General features: G+C 35.9%; 1 protein-coding gene across 2 annotated transcripts in view; it reads right to left on the bottom strand.

Annotated features, from left to right (window-relative positions):
• The window catches only part of SYCP1 (synaptonemal complex protein 1), a 134,526-nt gene that overhangs the window by 105,992 nt on the left and 8,172 nt on the right, over window positions 1–20,362 (bottom strand). For both annotated transcript variants that reach the window (XM_024764897.1, XM_024764898.1), the window contains exons 8-11: window positions 8,888–8,946; window positions 7,573–7,642; window positions 6,891–6,964; window positions 4,056–4,164 (exon numbers count right to left, since the gene is read on the bottom strand). In XM_024764897.1, coding sequence (XP_024620665.1) covers window positions 4,056–4,164; window positions 6,891–6,964; window positions 7,573–7,642; window positions 8,888–8,946 — 312 coding nt within the window. The remainder of the gene's footprint in view (window positions 1–4,055; window positions 4,165–6,890; window positions 6,965–7,572; window positions 7,643–8,887; window positions 8,947–20,362) is intronic.

Raw genomic sequence — 20,362 nt, 5'->3', positions numbered from 1 at the left:
TGAGGAGGTGGGTTTGAGGCTTGTTTTCTGATCTCCTGGCTCGGCTACCTTGAGAATAAGCTCGTTCTCTCCCGCAAACCTCGTTGGCGTCTCAGCGTTCGGCTCGCCTGTTGGACAAATGGACCTGGTTCGTCCTCATTCTATTCTCTGAGGCTCTTCGATGGAAAAGTGGGCCACGTACTGGTATATTTGAGAGAGTCGCATCTGGATTGCACTATCACAGGAGGGGGACCTTGAAGATGGCGGAAGAGTAAGACGCGGAGATCGCCTTCCTCCCCACGGATACACCAGAAATACATCCACACGTGGAACAACTCCTACAGAACTCCTACTGAAGGCTGGCAGAAGACCTCAGACCTCCCAAAAGGCAAGAAATTCCCCCCGTAACTGGGTAGGGCAAAAGAAAAAACAGAGACAAAAGAATAAGGACGGCACCTGCACCAGTGGGAGGGAGCTGTGAAGGAGGAAAAGTTTCCACACACTAGGAAGCCCCTCCGCGGGTGGAGACTGCGGGAGGCAGAGGGGGGAGTTTCGGGACCGCGGAGTAGTGCACAGCGACGGGTGCGGAGGGCAAAGCGGGGAGATTCCTGCACAGACGATCGGTGCCGACCAGCACTCACCAACCCGAGAGGCTTGCTGCTCACCCACCGGGGCGGATTAGATAGGAATAAAGACGCAGACCTACTGGAGAACGGACTTGAGGATATGGGGAGGGGGAAGGGTGAGTTTTGACAGGGCGAGAGAGAGTCATGGACATATACACACTAAAAAACGTAGTAAGGTAGATAGCTGGGGGGAAGCAGCCGCAAGGCACAGGGATATTAGCTCGGTGCATTGTGACAGCCTGGAAGGGTGGGATGGGGAGAGTGGGAGGGAGGGAGACGCAAGAGGGAAGACATATGGGATCATATGTATATGTATAGCTGATTCACTTTGTTATAAAGCAGAAACTAACACACCATTGTAAAGCAATTATACCCCAATAAAGATGTTTAAAAAAAAAAAAACATATGACAATCTCAATATATGCCAAAAAAAAGCACATTTGATAAGTCAATATCCATTATAAAACTCTTTGACAGTAATTCTCTTCCAGAAAGCAGGGATGCAATAATAAATAATTGCATTCCCCATAATTAGCTTTGTGCCTGACACAGAATAGAAAGGAGGTTAATAAAAGTTGAACAGATGAAAGAATGAGTAATTGTTTGAAAGTGGTAATATACATCCAAAAGAAAGTTTCCAACTGCCTTCCAACTGCATTATACATGGAATGTAGGACAATGTGCAGCTTCCATTCAAAAGGATAGCAGAGGAAATAGAGACCTCAAATTTGTTAAAGCCAGAAGGTAAAGAAAACCTTCATTAATAGGTTTTGAGGGAAAAAAAAATTTTATATGCTACATAAGAAGAGCAAGGGTTTCAAAGACAAAGTTTGGAAAGTAGAGGAACAATAGGAGGTTAAGACAGGGAGAAAAGCCAACGTTGATAAGAGAATGAAAAAAGGTAATGGGTTTTAACCAAGGATGACTGATATGTGGCCTCATGAAAAAACCCAAACCCTCTCCAAACAGCATCCTATTTCAAAGTATAGTACTCTTAACACACAGAAAGAAAATAATCAAAATTTTCTCCCCTTAAATTTATTTCTTAAATCTCTGATCACTGATACTCTTTAGCAGGCAACAAGTATTGGCAAGAGACAAAAATTAGGTAATAGCTAGAAAATATTAAAAATAAAAATTAGCTGATCATAATTCATTTAAATGGATAGTTCCAGGCAGAATGAAGTAGTCTGTAACAGAACAACTCTCACGCTGAAAATAACTAGAAAACACGAAACAAACCAAAACAGAAAGGACAAAAGAGGCTAAGATTCCTAAGAAAGAACTCCTGATAACTGAACTGACAAAGTGCAGCTGACATCTGCTGATTCTGGGTATGAGCAAGAGGTCTAAATGCTGCCTTGGTCCCAGCAGAGGGCCACTGCCAGGGGATAAAAAAAAGAGCATAGTTTTATTGGGTCTCAAAGAGCTGAAGAAACAAAACTGAAGACTCAAAAAACCTCATAAACTTGACTATTTCCCTTCATTCAGCTCAGCCTCTAATTGCATTATAGTAATTAGCCCACCACACTCCCAATTTCTCCCTAGCAAACAGAAGACAATATCTCCAGAGCCTCTAACTTTTCTTATAACAATGTATGGAATTCAATCAAAAAATTACTGGGCACACCAAAAGATAAGGACAAATCACTAAAAAGTAAGACTGTAAAGGAATAGAAAGTAGAATGGGCTGAGGGGAGGAAGGAAGGGGAGTTACTGGTTAATGGGTACAGAGTTTCAGTTTTGCAACATGAAAAGAGTTGCAAGAGTTCTGGAGATAAATACTAGTGATGACTACATAACAATGTGAATGTATCTACACCACTGAGCTGTACACTTAAAAATGATTAAGATGGTAAGTTTTATGTTATATGTATTTTATCACATTTTTTAAAAAGAAACAGACCAACAGGTAAGCCAGATATTGAAATAAAAAGAAAATAGCTATAAAATATCAATGATTAATATATTCAAAAAGGATGAAATGTCATTTTTAAAAGAGGAGAATTAACCAGAGAATTGGAATCTTAAGAAAAATAATTGAATGGAAATTTAGAAGGAAAAAATATGATTAAAGTTAAGAATTCAGTAAATGAGTTTAAAACCAAATTAGACACCGCAAAAGGCAGGGTTAGGTAACAGGTCAATAGAAGATCTCTAAGTTGAAACAAAGAGAAAAACAAATGGAAGATACATACATATGGGAAACAATGAAAAGTAACTTAAATGAATATATTTCAGTGGTTATGAGTCTGCAGAATCACATTGTATTAGTTATTTATTACCAGTAAGTTGTTTCCAGTTTATATAAGATTAAACATTCATTCATCCTAACACGTATTAAACTCCTATTATATATACATAGCAATATGCTGGGCACTAGAGTGACAAAGATATTTAGTGAGACACAGTACCTGCCCTCAAGACACTCATGGTCACAGGAGACACACAAGTAATGCTTAAGCCACTCTTAACAATAAGGAGTTCACTAGAATTTAGCCAGTAGATTTGGAGAGGAGGTAGGAGGTTCATTTTGGACAGAGTAAGTAGCCAAAAGCATGATGGTGAGATAGGAAGAACATAAAAGGTAAGGAAGTTAAACAATTTCAGTATATCTGGAGTATAGGATATAGTAGTGACAGTAAGGTGAAATGAGCAGGCATAGGTTAGCAGGAACTAGATAATTATTTGCCACATTTTTAAGAGAAAGGTGAAAAATGTCACAAGACCTCTATGATGTTCTGAAAGGGACATAGTATTTCACAAAGTGTATGCCTTTCAAGTGCCTTACTAGTTGAACAAGTTTGAAAAATACTCAATAATAATATAGTCTAAACATTACATGACACTAAAGATCCTTCATAATCTGATCCAAACATTTTTTTTCCAGTCTCATTTACCTGAGTTCTTTAAGATACAGACACACCAATCAGTGTTTCAAATATACCCTAATTTTCACACTTTCATGACTTGCACAAGCCATTTCTTCTGCCTACACTCCCTCCTCCAATTCATTGTCTAGTGAACTTTTAATCATCTAAGGTTTAGTTTAACTAACAATTTTTTCTAAATGTCTTGCTCCAAGAATAATTAATAATTCCCTCCATAGTGCTCCCAGAGTATTCATTTATTTATAAGATGTTTGAGTGCCTAATATATGCCAGGCACTTGGAATGCATCAATGAACAAAAAAAGACAAAGATCCTTGTTTTCATGGAGCACCTTATTGAAACTCTGAAGAAGGTGACAGTATGAAAAGGGATAAGAGGAGCACATATACTTTGAAAAATCTTCTTAAGTGACTATTATTCCCTCCTCCAACTGTTCCAACCTAGGTGGAAAATTACAGCATTAGAAAGCATTACCAAAAAATTGTAATGAAAGCTAAATTTAAAACATAACAAGAGGAATACATAAGACATTCTTATATTTTCTTATATAAATTCTTACTTGTCTTTTCCTCTAATTGATTAACTTTATCTCTGGACTCCTCTAGCAGAAATGTTAACTCTTTCATTTTCTTTTCTTTCTCAGTACTTTGGATCAATAGCAGTGATACCTAAAATGAAATATTTAAATACTACATTATAGATATGAAAAATTAAATATGACACCTTAGCATTTATCATTATCTGTGATTATTTTATGTACTTGCTTATATGCTTTTCAGCTGTCTGTGCCTGGCATTTAGTTATGTGCCTGTACGATAAACATTTATTGGATGAAGGAATGAACAAACTAATGCAATATACCCAATATTACAGTATGCATTTTAAGTTATCACTTAGAAGATTATATATTGAAATCTACTCGTTCATTTATTCCATAAATATTATTGAGCACCTAATCTGTTCCAGAAACCATAATACGCACTGAATATACAGAGATGATGGAACTCACCTTCAAGAAACTCACAGCCTAGACCAGGATACAAACAACTATACTTGAATATTATTAGTAATAAGACAAAAATGTTATAGGAATCAAGAAAGGAACACCTAAATCAGTCCTGGGGGAGGTAATCAAAAATTAATCCTTCTCAGAGAACTGAACTGAGTCTTGATAGACAAGTACAAATTAATCAGGCTGCAGGGGAAATGAACATTCTAGACTTGTATGAGAACACAAAGGATCAAGAGATCATGCTTCTATTCAAAGAACTGAAAATATTCAGATGGCTAGAATACAGAGTGCATGTAAAGAAAAGGTGAAAGATAAACTCATAAAGATAGATTGAAGACTTGCAGATTCAACATGGCAGAAAGACCTCTATGCCTTATTTTCATCATCAAATCACCCAAAAAGTAACCAGGAAAACAACAAAGGTGGACTTCATCTTCCATGAAACCATGAGACTTCTATAATCCAAACCACAACATGTAAAAAAGGAAAGCAGTTAGAATGAACAGAAAAGGATTTAGTATAGAAAAGCAAGGTCAAAACTAAGAGTCTAGGGGCTTCTCTGGTGGCGCAGTGGTTAAGAATCTGCCTGCCAATGCAGGGGACAAAGGTTCAAGCCCTGGTCCGGGAAGATCCCACATGCCGCAGAGCAACTAAGCCCATGTGCCACAGCTACAGAGCCTGCGCTCTAGAACCTATGAGCCACAACTACTGAGCCCATGTGGCACAACTACTGAAGCCCACGCACCTACAGCCCATGCTCCAAAACAAGAGAAGCCATCACAATGAGAGGCCTGTGCACTGCAACAAAGAGTTGCCCCCACTCACCACAACTAGAGAAAGCCCGTGCGCAGCAACGAAGACCCAACGCAGCCAAATAAATAAATAAAAATAAATTAAAAAAAAAAAAACTAAGAGTCTACACAGGGAAGATTACAAATGAGAAGATAATTCAATCCCAAAGAAACAGAATGTTTCAAGAATTAGAAGCAACAGACACTGTGAAAGGTAGGTATGAAACAGGAGACTAAGTATAAGGAGACTGGAAGTCTGCAGAGTAGTAAGACCTCCCTAGGCCCTCTTAACCCTCCTTCCCTGGACTCTACTCCCTGAAAGCCAATGTAGTCAGTGAACTAACCTACTCCATCTTCATAAGAGACACTGGTATGATCAAACTGAAAAAAAGAATCTCTAAACCTGGGTATTCCAGGCACAGGAAGGGGTGGAGACAAAGGATATAATTGAGAAGTCAGCATATGGAATGATGAGACTCAGCTTGTCCTTCCTACCCTGCCAACCCAGCCCCAAAATGCCATCAGCAAAGTTTACATTCCCAGGCAGGAATTTGGAGAACTCCAGAAAAAAAAGCCTTACAAATAATGACATTTAGGAGTCCCCAACAAAAACACTAGCTGGCCACAGCATAATTTTACAGGGAACCCCCCAAATCTGTAAGCTCTGCTCATGTACCCAGGATTCCAACAAGCTTCTTAGCACTTTATTCTATTTTTGTGTTCTGTAATAATAAACACAATTTTAAATTTTAAGAAGACCTTCTTCTTTCAGAAATCTGGTTTAAAAAATACAGTTAAAATACAGAAAAAATTGTTAACTCTTTCAAAAGATCAATGTATAACACATAAATCAGAATTCTATCATTTAACCAGAACTTAAAGAAACTCTAAGAATCTTCTCTGTACTTTCAATTAACATTTGCCATTATTGTTCAAGTAGATATCCTTATTATCTATAATTACAAGGTATCTGTGGCAAGTCAGATAAAAACTCAGGAAAAATAGGGGGAAGTAGAGAGATGAGGATTCTTTTCTATATTTCATTTTCCATTCTGGATTCAGAAGGCTTGAAACTGTTAAAGTTGGCATAATAATCATCTGAAATCAACATTCTTGTGACTTCAAAAGAACACAGACTCATCATTTTCAAGTCTCGCACTGTGTGTCATTAATAGAAAGAAGCAAAAGAATGTTTTAGTTCCCCTTGATTGGTGTCATAAATAGTGTATTTCAAAATAAACTGCAAAATGTGGGTCGAGTGGTCAATCATCATCATCTTTATATTTTATGAGGTTTCTGTCTGAACAAAACTTCTCACAAAATAATATATTTTTACAGCAATGTCCTAAAACCCACTAATATAAATATTGTAGAAGATTCACTGATTTTAAAAAAGGACTAGCATTTAGTATGTATAAATTTGAGTCAATGGAAATTAAGGCAAATGGAAAATATATTTAAATATGTATAATATTAAAATTCTCTCAGAAATTTATCAAGCAGGCAGCAAGTACAAATTTCTCTTGAAATTTTAAGTATCTCATGAATTAGCAAGTATAAAGAATACAGAAAGTGGATTTTTAAAAAGCACCTGCTTTTCCTTGTTATTTACTTCCTTCTTGTATTGTTCATCAAGATGTTGGATTTTTTCATAATCTTCCTTTACTTTAAAAATAAAACAAATACACTTTAATATCTTCACATAATTGTATAACAAACAAAATTTTAAGTTTCTGATATTTTATTTCACTTCCTTATTTATCTAGATATTAAACCCCAAAGGTTTCTAACAAGTTAAAACTGCTATTTTCTTGCTGCTAACTTTCTGTTTAGTAAAATAAAGAATTTAAATAATATCAAAGTTACAATAACTTTTAAAAATCCTATCATTCTTATACCAGATATATAAAAGTTTTTTCTTTATAACACACTAGTCTGAAATAACAGATTTTAAATGTGTATGTATATTATTATTTTAACATGCAACTTGACCAAGAAATGTAAAAATAAGACCAAATCACACTTCAAATCACCAAATCACACCATTATACAAACCATAATTTGATTTCAGGGAAAATGTAGCTTTTGAAGCCAAAAGGGTATTTTTAACATATACCAATTTCCTGCCACATTCCACAAGATTTTGAGGGGCTTATAAAACCATATACAATACAGAAATTTTTTAATAGTTTAGGCATCAAGCTGAAGGTATGAAAACATTAGCAGAATCTAATAAACAGCAAAAGAGTAATATAAAAAATAAGGATTCCTACCCTTAAAATGGATTTCCAGTCTGGAATTCTCAGCTTGCACACGAAGTTCCTCAAAAGCTATTATCATTTTCTGAAATACATTTAACTTTTAAGAATCATACTTAGACTTTTTAAATAGCTTTCCTCAAACAATGAAAATAATAAATTTGTATCATCTGATCATTATACTTAAAACTATACAACTTTGAATAATGAAAATTCTATAACTTTTAACAATTAAATAATTTACTAAAATATTAAGAGTGCCTATTAAGGTAGCTTCCCAGGTATTTGAAGGCACTGAAGACAGGTTATATATCACCGAACAGCAAAAAAACAATTGTTGGTACTCTAGTCATTTACTTAATAGCCCATATCAAAATCTGTAATTTTCTATTGATTTTTGCTTATGTATTTCTGTCTTCACTAAAGTGTAACCTCTGTGAGGTCTCTCCCCATAAGAGTTCAAATTATACTTCCATTACCTGGCAGCATGAGTTCATTCACATTCAACAAATCCTGATTTGTAAAATTGGATGAATTCATTTATTCATTTAATAAATAGTTACTGAGTGTCAATTATGTGCCAGGCACTGTTTTAAGCACTTAGGATATAAGACAAAGTCCTTACCCTATTGGAACTAACTTATATTTCAGTGTAAGAAAGAATATATATACACACAAATACACACACACATACACACACACGTGTATATCAAATAAATATCATGTAGTTTTAAGTGCTCTTCAGAAAAGTTAGACAAGTTGAGGAGATAGAGGATAATTGAACAGAAAGACATTTTAGGTAAAGTAGTAAAGGGGATAATAAAAAAAGCAGAATGAAGCTTATGAGTTTGCATAAGATCTTGGATACAGAAGTTCTAGATAGAAGGAACAAATTCAAAGAAGCAAAATCAGAAAGAGCTTAGCAAGTTTGAGAAACAAAAAAGGAACAACTATAGAAGAGAAGCAAAGTGGAAAATGATAGGGATGGGGTAAAAAAGGTAAACAGGCAACAGACAGACTGATAATACTGGTATGTTTTTCAAATTAATGGTTAAGTGTCACAATGTGCTAGTCTCTGACACAGAGTTAATATCTAATAAATTAAGTTAAATGGTGTCACTAACATGTAAATTCAAAAAATATTAAAAAACAGAACATTAATACTCATAGTATATATAGAACCCTGGGAATTTTATTGGATATAATCATATATCAAAAGATAAATAATAATCCCTTTAGCAAGAACAATTGTTCATATCTTTGTAGCTATCACTCTAATTTGCTTAGAAATGCCTCTGTTTAAAATATTCAAATTTTCAATACCACTTACCTCAATGTTACTATTTAGGTCCACATAAACTTGCCTAGTTTCTTCCCGCTCATATTCATCTATTATAAATATAAAATTTTCAAAAGTAAATTTTAAAACAATTACAATTCCAATAAGATAATACTCAAATGTCTCCGGTGAACATTAAAATATTTAAAAATCTGTGTTAGTAAAGGGCACTGGTATATCTTTTGAGTCTTTTAAAGTAGTATCAAAAGCAGCTTCATAGTAAGGTATGGTCATACTTCATGACATCAACCTCAAAAGCTAGGTGCTGTTCAATTATCTCTAATTTCCTTTTATAGAATTACTACTATTCATTAATTTATTCCAACTTTGTAAAATATATTTACAGTTTTAGACTTTACAATAAGTAGGGATTTAACCACTAATCTATGAAGTATTTTTCCTTTGTATATTTAAGATTCTTGAAGTACATGTGAAAGGCAAAGCTCACTCTTGTTTCTGCTCTATCTCTGAAGAGGCAGGAAAGAAGATAAATCTCAAGACCAGAGGAACAAGTTAAGAATAGGTGTAGCCCCAAGAACAAATCTCCTGTAAATCCTCTATAATATTTTTTAGGGTTTTCTTTTTTGGTTTTTTTTTTAACCTGAGCAATGATTCCCTCTAACTATATATTCAAGCCTCGAGTAAAGTCAGTAAAACTTAGAGTTGATAGGTGGTGCTGTAGAGAATTAAGGCACGAGGCAGGAAAAGAAATGCAGCTGTCCCATCATCATTCTCCCAGGTAAGGCCAAGCAACACAGAAACCACATTAGACTAAAGGGAGGGTATTGGTCCTATACTCTCAGTAACAAGCTGCAAAACAAGAGAACGACAGCTACGATAGACTCAAATGTCAGTGAAGAGCCAAATGAACTGACTTTAGAAGAATACAAGTATCCTAAATGCCTCAAAAATACTGGAGAGAGCTCTAGACTTATCACAGCCCATGGAACAGGAGCCAAACCACTTTTATTTGAATATTAAAGGGCTGGAAAATTTAGAGAAGTAGAGACAGAACACATCAGCATTTCAACAGAAAGATGGTTCATCCTTCTCACTCCATCTATTCACTGTCTCATATTCACTAACAAACACATTTAGCAACAAACCTTCTCTATTCCACAGAAATTATCTGCACCAAAGAACTGCATTCTGTTGCCAACACCTCCAATCTTCCCATTACCACTACCACCAGTACTTCCAAAATACCCTCCAGTCATTCTTCCAATAGGCAAGTACTGAAAAGCAAATAAATAAAACTACAAAAAAGAAAATAAATTGGTACAGATGTACTTTACAGTTGTCAGGAGCAAGTTGCTACAGGTGGCATAGAGAAGGGACTTTGGTAGCAGAGTGTTCTAATATACTGACATAATACTGTAACAGTATAAGCCTACCTTTTTGGTTTTCCTGGTATCTATCTATCTATCTATCTAAACTCCCTGGTTTTCCTGGTATCTATCTATCTATCTATCTAAACTCCCCACCCCCACCTCCTCCCTTCCCTCTCTCTCCCCTCTCCCTCCTCTCTTTCTCTCTCTCTCTCTCTCTCTCATACACATACACACACACACACACACACACACACACACTTACTTTGCCCTAATTTGGCCAACTAGATCTTGCCGCATTCATCATCTTAAATAAGAAATGATTCAACCAAAAGCAAAGAAAATGTCTATGAGTTTCAAAAGCCCAGTGTTGGGATTAGGGGAAAGATTCAAGATATAAACAAGTAATAGATTTTCAAAATATATAAGTCAGAACAAAGCTTCCATCCTCTAGACCTAAGAAATATTTACCAGTTTGTAAGGAAGAAGCCTTTAAAAGGGGAAGCTGAGAGAGCTTATTAGATTCTGGCAGGTACTTAAGAAAGGGTTCACAAATACCATATGCTAACACATATATACGGGATCTAAGAAAAAAAAATGTCATGAAGAACCTAGGGGTAAGACAGGAATAAAGACACAGACCTACTAGAGAATGGACTTGAGGATATGGGGAGGGGGAAGGGTAAGCTGTGACAAAGCCAGAGAGTGGCATGGACATATATACACTACCAAACGTAAAATAGATAGCCAGTGGGAAGGAGCCGCATAGCACAGGGAGATCAGCTGGGTGCTTTGTGACCACCTAGAGGGGTGGGATAGGGAGGGTGGGAGGGAGGGAGATGCAAGAGTAAAAAGAAAGGGTTCTGTAGCCCTCTACCCTCACCAAGCTAAGCTTCAGGGTTGGGGAACACAGAAATCCCAGAGAGTTAGGGCAAACTAAGAGTAGAGTGGGGCTGTGCTTCTTTTTTTCTTCAGTATAACTCTAGGAAGATGACAAAACCTGAGAAGAAATGCCTGTGAAATATATATAGACAGGTAAGACCTTAAACAACTTCATAATTTCCCTTGTTCCAACACGTTGTGCAACTGAGCATGGTGGGATAAAGCACAGAGAACCAGCATACCTGAATAGGCCCTGAGGACTGGTATGAGGAGCAGCTCACCAACTATCTGTGTGGACAAATAACTGAATACCAATTGAAATGAAAAGTCTCAGAGGATAGATGACTGAGAAACAAACGTCCCTCTCTACCACATGGTACTATATGGGCACCCCCAAATTTACATACAATCCCAGGGAAAGAAGAAAAATTCCCAAATTTACTGAGATAATTTCTTCCATACTAGCAGAATGAAGGCTTTAAGATATAAAGATACAAAAAAGATATAAAAATATAATAAATATAAAGATATAAAACATCTTAAAAATTAAGAATTTTTAACATTTTAAGACATAAAAATCTTGTGCATACTTGAGTTTGTTGACTAAAATCACTCAGAATCATATATTCTACAAAATTTATCAGAGTACGAGAAAACCACACAGAAGGGACAGAAAAGAGATTCAGCTACCATAAGTAGAGCCATGCAAGGTGAAAACATTAGAAATTGCTCAGTGACCTGCTGTACAACTATAAATATAAAAAGAGGATTCAACCACTATACTAGGACCAAGCTCAGTTTATCACCTAGTTTGTTTATTTAGTCTAGATAGTTCTTGCTTTTTTCAATGATGTATATGGTTAGAAAACCTACACGAGGCCTATAAAAAAATACTGTCAAACAAAGAAAAGGGAACATGAAAGATGTTAAAAGGAACAGCCTATCTCTGAAAATGAACTCTAGAGAATTCAGATGAAAATTTCAGAAAACTATTTGGTATTCTCAACAGAACCAAGAAAATATGGTCTCAGTGAAAGAGGAAGATACAGTCATAAAGAAAGAACAGGCCATGTTAGAAATTCAAGAAATGGGGTGAATTAAATAGAAAAAATAAATAAGGAGGAAAGGAGCAATGGCTTAGATAATGAGAGACTCAAAGGAACTAGAGATTAGAGGCAGGACAGGAAAGAACTGATACTTCAGAAGTCAAATTGTTTCCTAATACAGGAAACAAACATAAATTGAGGGGGTAGGGGAACAAATATTAAAACAATTAGAGAAACGAAGAACAGAGGGCCAACAAACAAATAATAAGTATGCCCAAACAGAAATCAGAATAAGTGACCAAAGATATCATAAGGCTTTCCTGGTCTAAAGAAATAGACTGGTGCATATAGATCCAAATGGTTGCACTGACAAAACTGTAAATCATAAGGATCATGAAAATGCCAGAGTCCTGGCAAGGGGGAAAATATATGCATAAATACATATACTATATATTTAGGTAGAAATCTAGGTATAGATAAATGGAACTGTGATTATCCCCATTTCACAGATAACAAAAGTGTGACACAGAAAAATTATGTTGTTTGCTAGGATCCCAAAATAATAAGTGGTGGTACATGATTAAAACACAGGTCTGCCTAATGAAAACCAGTAGGGGTAAATGCAAAGAATGTTATTTGGATCCAAAAATCTAAGTGCACTTGCAAAGAATGAAGTAAAAAAAAAAAAAAGTGAAAGATTTTAATGACTAGTGAAGTCACTAAAGCCTATAATACAATGTGACTATCAAATAAGCTGACTTTAGAGTTCATTAATGACACCTACAATTAGACAAGAAATAGTCCTTTACACAGGTCAAGTTACACATTAGATTACCTAATACAGATCTGGACTCCTAAATATAACAACAATATTCAAACAGATCAACCAAAATAACAAAAGTACAAAGAATCTTGAAACATCTAGGCTGAAGAAGACAAGATTCAGAAAGGACAAGTAACCACCTTTAAAAATCTAAAGAGATAAAAAAGTGCTTAGACTTTTTCTGTATGCCTTAAGGAGAAGAAATACAATAAGAGAGAAACTACAAAGAGATTTCAATATAAGAGATTTCAACAGGAAATTCCCTGGAGGTCCACACTTTCACTGCAGGGGGCCCAGGTTCCACCCCTGGTGGGGAACTAAGATCCCCAAGCTGCGTGGTGTGGCCAAAAAAACAAAAACAGAGAGAGAGAGATTTCAACATAAAAATAAGAGCTGTGCTTAAATGACAGCCTTGGGGTTAGTGGGTTTCCAACACTGAATATGTTCAAACACAGGAAAGAGACTACCACTTGGTAGTCACAAAGGAAATTATTAATTTCCTATAAAAGAATTAAAGCAATGGATATGTAAATAGACCAAAAAGCTTTAAAGTCCTTTTCAACACTAAGTAATTTAGATTAAGGAATAAGGCTACAGAAAAAAAAAAAAATGTATGCAGTACTTCGAATGGCAGGCTAAAGAATTCCAATGTACTTAACGTGAGCAATAGACAGCCATTTAAAGGTTTGTTTTTTTTTTTAAGATACATCTAAGAACAAACTTATTCTTTACTTATTCATTCATGAATTTATTTATTGCCTGCTATCTTCACAGACACTGTGCAAAGTGTTGAATATACTGAGTCAAATAAGACACGATCCCTTGCCTGCAAGCTTACAGTGAGATGTAGTAGGTACTCAGTATATGTTGAAGGAATTCATAAATACATGGTAAAGGTATACTAAGGGTACTAAGTAAAAGAAGAGGAGCATCTAAGTCAGAGTGAAAAACTAGGGAATATTTCCCAAGGGTGGTAATAATTACTCTGAGTTTTGAAGGACAAATATGAATTAACAAGATGAAAAAGGAAGGAGGATCAGCCAATAAACATATGCAAAAACTCAGAAGTATAATCTGTTTAGGGGTTAACAAGTAGTTCTCCATGAGCTTGTGTATGTGGGACATGTGAAAAGATTTGGCAAGGTGAAGGGAAGTGGCAAACACCATGCTATCCTGAAAATTATGGAAAGCCACTGAAAAAATTAGACAGTGACATTATTTGATCTGTATTTTGAAAAAGCATCCAGGACTCTGTTTTATGGTAATGACTAAATAATTCAGACCAACCTTCCTCCTAAAGATAAAAATCTGGAGGAATTTTTTGAATTATTGAAAGAATCAAAGATCTAAAAAGATAGTGATGAATCATCAGGCCAAGAATAGGTTGAGGATTATAACTCAGAAAACCTAAACCAACTTCCAGTATCAGTCAAGATGGAATAAGCCCACTATAGCCTTTCTCTCCCATTGATTACAACTAAAAACTCTGGATGAAATCCATAAAGCAACTACTTGAGGAATCTGAAAAGTAAGCAAAAGCAGGTAGATTGGGAAGAAAAGTAAAATCTTGAAGAAATGACTCATGTGAAGGCGAGTTTCCTGTTTGTTTATTTTTTTTCCTACCTTCTCTCCTAGCATTACTAAAGTATAAGGGCCCAGCAGAACTATAAAAGCAAAAGGAAATCCCTTTTTTTTTTCTTTTTTTTTTTCTCTTCCTGCCCTGCCCCAAAGGTGGCTCCAGTAGTGGAGCTACAGCAGCCATGCAGCAAGGACATATAAAACCCCAGGAGAAACTCCATGTCTCTCACCAAAGGACAGGAGGACGGGACCCCTGTAAGGCTGAGGGTGAAGGGGCGATGCTAGAGAGAGCTGGAGAAGGTGATTCCCTAATTATTTGTATGACTTGGCACAAGTGCCATAGGGAAAAGGGAGGATGTGCATGTACAAGATAGACCCAAGGCAAATATAGCAAGTCCCTCTGAAATCACTATCCAAGTCCCAGAACTAATCTAATCTTGAGTGGAGTGTACATGAAACAGACGCAGAGTAACATGGCAAAAGCTTTGAAAACTGAACTGACAATGGAACCCCAGCACACAAAAGGTAAGATAGAACTTGTGATCTAAACTTGAGTTGCATATCTGCTAAAATACAAACAAACAAACAAACATTTTCCAGGGGATTTTTAACAGGACCCAGAATCTCACAACATGTCCAGGATATAATCTAAAATTTCTCAGCATTCAGAGAACTAGGAAAATGTCACATCACTCTAAGTCTCAAGCAAGCAAGCAAAAATAATGAAGTACACAATGAGATAAACAATAAGAACTAGAATCTACAAAACAACAAACCACAGAAACAGATCCCAAGGGATTCCAGATATTGGCATTGCTGGACAAAAAATTTAATAAAACTAAGCTTACTATGCTCATGGAGACAAAAAAAAAAAAACGAGCTTAAAAATTTCTGCAAGGAATTTGAAACTCTAAAAAGTAACATTACAGATATTTTTTAAAGAACAGAACCAGAGAATACAAGAGCAGAAATAAAGGCCTAACAGATGAATTTAAAAACAGTTTAGAAACAGCTAAATAGAGAATTAGTGAACTGGAACAAAGCAGAAGAAATTATCCTGAAGGGAGTACAATGAGAAAAGAAGATGAAAGATACAAAAAAGGTAAGAAATATGGAAGGAACAGCACAGTGACCTCACTGTTATGACTTGAAAAGATTCAACAGGCTCTCATCTAAGGGATTTTGCATTTGCTCTTTCCTCTGCCTGAAATATTCATTCCCAAAATAGCTACATGATACATTCCCTCATTTATTCAGGTCTCTAATCAGATACCACTTAATCAGAAAAAAAATTCCCCAAATACCCTATCCCAAAATATTCTCTTTTGAAGCAGTTGTCATCACCCAACATGTATTTTATTTATTCATTTATGATATGTGTCCCTTTACAAGAGTGCATACTCCATAATAGCAGAAATTTTGTCTGTTTACTACTGTTTTCCCTCAGCATCTAGAACATTTCATGGCACATAGTAGACACTTTTTTAAATGTTGAATGAATAAATAAAAGACAGAGAAAATCACAATAGCAAAAATAAAGGCTTACAGCAAGAATACAGATGGAGTTTACAGTAAATATAAGGCAAGTATTAAGAATTTTTAGGGCAAGATTATACAATGGAGAAAAGACAGTCTGTTCAATAAGTGGTGTTTGGAAAACTGGACAGCAACATGTAAATGAATGAAATTAGAACATTCCCTAATACACAAAAATAAACTCAAAATGGATTAAAGACCTAAATGTAAGGCCAGACACTGTAAAACTCTTAGAGGAAAACATAGGGAGAACACTCTGACATAAATCACAGCAAGATCTTTTTTGATCCACCTCCTAGAGTAATGAAAATAAAAACAAAAATAAACAAATGGGACCTAATTAAACTTAAAAGCTTTTGCACAGCAAAGGAAACCATAAACAAAACAAAAAGACAACCCTCAGAATGGGAGAAAATATTTACGAATGAAGCAACCGACAAGAAATTAATCTCCAAAATATACAAACAGCTCATGCAACTCAATATCAAAAAAGCAAACAACCCAGTCAAAAAATGGGTGGAAGACCTAAAAAGCCTTTTCTCCAAAGAAGACATACTCATGGCTAAAAAGCACATGAAAAGAAGCTCAACATCACTAATTAAGAGAAATGCAAATCAAAACTACCATGAGGTACATTCATTCAACAAGTGATATGCTCAGGGCCAGGGATCCAGCAGTGAATAAACAGACAAAAATTTTAATCTCATAGAGCTTACATTCCATTGCGGGAGGAGGTAAGATAATAAACATCTCAAAAAAGTAAAATCTAGAGTTTGTCAGATAGTGATTGACTGCCCAGGAGTGAAACAATTCAGGGAAGAAGGACTTGAAGTGTCAGTAGGGGTTGGGGTCATCAATGTACAATACAGTGGCTAGGCTAGAACCTAGGGGAAGATGGTATTTGAATAAAGACCTGAAGGAGGTGAGGGAGCAGCACATGATGATGTTGGGGAGGGGTGGGAGCATCCCAGGCAGAGGGACCAGCAGGGACAAAGAACTTGAAGTGGGAGTAGGTCTGGAGAGTCTGAGGTGGCCAGAGTGGAGTCAATGAGGAGGAGAGAAGCAAGAGATGAGGATGGAAGAGTAGGCAGGGGCAGACATGAAAGGCCTTGTGGACCACTGTCAGGACTTTGACTTTTCCATTTAGTGTGATGGGAAACTGTTGGAGAATTAGGAGCACAGCAACAGTACAATCAGACTTAGGCTTAACAGTATTATCTAGACCACCAATGCCCCAAAGGTGAGCAACAGACCTTTGGAAATGTGGCTGATGAGATGGAGGGACTGATTTTCCATTTTATTTCATTTTAATTAAATTTAAAACTCATTTCTTGATTCAGTGATTTGAAAACTTATAAGTGTGTTTGGAACAACTTGGGTACGTGAATCTATTTTTTTCAACTGTACATTTATGAGTTTTAAATATAGATCAGGTATTTCCAATAAAAATTTTACCATCTGAGGGCTTCCCTGGTGGCGCAGTGGTTGAGAATCTGCCTGCCAATGCAGGGGACATGGGTTCAAGCCCTGGTCTGGGAAAATCCCACATGCCACAGAGCAACTAGGCCCGTGAGCCACAACTACTGAGCCTGCACGTCTGGAGCCCGTGCTCTGCAACAAGAGAGGCCACGATAGTGAGAGGCCCGCGCACCATGATGAAGAGTGGCCCCCACTTGCCGCAACTAGAGAAAGCCCTCGCACAGAAATGAAGACCCAACACAGTCAAAAATACATTAATTAATTAATTAATTATAGTATCTTTAAAAAAAAACAAAAATTTTACCATCTGAAAGAAAAAAAAAACAACCTACCATGAGGTATCACTTCACACTGGTCAGAATGGCCATCAACAAAAAATCTACAAACAGTAAATGCTGGAGAGGGTGTGCAGAAAAAGGAACCCTGCTACATTGTTGGTGGGAATGTAAATTGGTACAGCCACTATGGAAAACAGTATAGAGGTTCTTTACAAAACTAAAAATAGAGCAACCATATGATCCACCACTCCTGGGCATATATCCGGAGAAAACCATAATTCAAAAAGATACATGCACCCCAATGTTCACTGCAGCACTATTTACAATAGCCAGGACATGGAAGTAACCTAAATGTCTATCCAAAGAGGAATGGATAAAGAAAATGTGGTACATATATACAACAGAATATTACTCAGCCAGAAAAAAGAATGAACTAATGCCATTTGCAGCAACATGGATGGACCTAGAGATTATCATACTGAGTGAAGTAAGTCAAACAGAGAAAGACAAATATTGTATGATATTGCTTATATGTGGAATCTAAAAAAAGGTACAAATCAACTTATCTACAAAACAGAAACAGAGTTACAGATGTAGAAAACAAACTTATGGTTACCAGGAGGTAAGGTGGGAGGAAGGGATAAAATGGGACATTGGGACTGACATATACAGACTACTATATATAAAATAGATAACTAATAAGGACCTGCTACATAGCACAGGGAACTCTACTCAATACTCTGTAATGGCCTATATGGAAAAGAATCTAAAAAAGAGTGGATATATGTATGTGTAACTGATTCACTTTGCTGTACACCTGAAACTAACACAACATTGTAAATCAAATATACTCCAATAAAAATTTAAAAAATAATAATCATCATAATAATAATAGAATAAATAAAAGATGTTTTAGGAAAAAAAGAATCTACATGTCACATCAAGATATACTCTTTAGGGTAATTCTGTGGTGGTCCAGTGGTTAGGACTCTGTGCTTTCACTGCCAAGGGCACAGGTTCAATCCCTGGCTGGAGAACTAAGATCCTGCAAGCCATGTGGCATCGCCATAAATAAATAAATAAATAAATAAACAAACAAACAAACAAATATGAGGAAAAAAGATATACTCTTTAGTTCACTTAAGAGATCACCTAAAAATGTTTAAAAGGTTCTTCAAACCTCTCCCACCATCTGATATCTGACTTAGCTTAAAACTAAATGGAAGAAAGAACTAGCAGCCTTGTCTCTCTAGCCCAAGTTACTTTCTACAATGCAGTCCATATACTATCTCTCTACCCCATCCATATACTTTTCACCATTTTATATTTAGACAGAAAAGTTAATCTTGCAAGTTGAATAAACAGGGTATCATGGAAGAGCTGATAGTGGTGCAGTACATTCTGGAAGGTATATATAGTTGCAAAAGCAAAGTACTTTAGGCAGAGACCAAGAATAAAATAACTAGCAATACTGCATACTAGAAATAATAATAACGGCTAACATTTATTGAGCACTTTGCACTGTTTAAGCATTTTATATTTATTAACTACTTTAATTCTCAAAACAACACTGAGGTACTTTATTAACTAATAAACAGAGGGTCAGAGATTACATAAATTATTCAAATTATTCAAGGTCAAGCAGATAACAACTGAAAGTTTGAATTTGAGCACAGGGCTATCTATCTTTTCAGTCCAAGCTCTTAAGCTGTGTGGTATCAATTAAAATTTGAAAAATAGAGGCTATCCTGAAAAAGCAGGTAGACAGTATTTCCCAACAGATTCTTGGCAGAAACAAACAAACAACAAAGTAGACCTAATGGCAGATTAATGACAAAGACAAAAACAATTATTTTTGAAAATCAGATTATGTTTTTCATCAAAATGAAAAAAATTCCTACTTTACAATTAACATCAAAATATGCATAAAATAAAAACATGCACTTTCACATATATACTACAACCTTAATAGAATGTTTTAAAATAATGTTTCTTTAGAAGAAATTTGAGAATTCTATTTATAAATAAATACTACACTGCTATTCTTAAGCACTATGCTTTCAGCATAGCCCTCCATCAGTATTTTCTATTATGAACATGGCTATATATCATTCTTGATTCAATTTCCTGGTTGTTCCAAACAGAAGAGAAGGTTAGTCTCAAGATCACACTTTAATTGAAATGAGAATTAACCATAAATGCCAAGTAAATATATATCTTTTAAAATATATTACCTTTCAAAAAGCTTGAAGAACTTTTCAAAGCTCAAAGAACTGAGAATCTAGTTACTACTTATATAAAGAACTGGTATGAGACACATGTAACTTGTTCAAATAAAAAATGGCTCCTGGGACTTCCCTGGTGGTCCAGTGGTTAAGAATCCACCTTCCAATGTAGGGGACATGGGTTCGATCCCTGGTCAGGAAACTAGGATCCCACATGCCACAGGGCAACTAAGGCCGTGCCACAACTACTGAGCCTGCATGCTCTAGAGCCCACGCACCACAACTAGAGAG

Source organism: Neophocaena asiaeorientalis, unplaced genomic scaffold (assembly GCF_003031525.2).
Source record: "Neophocaena asiaeorientalis asiaeorientalis breed wild unplaced genomic scaffold, Neophocaena_asiaeorientalis_V1.1 scaffold62, whole genome shotgun sequence".
NCBI classification, from domain to species: Eukaryota; Metazoa; Chordata; class Mammalia; order Artiodactyla; family Phocoenidae; genus Neophocaena; species Neophocaena asiaeorientalis.
Note: the sequence above shows the minus strand (reverse complement) of the source record. Positions and strands in the feature narration are given on the sequence as shown.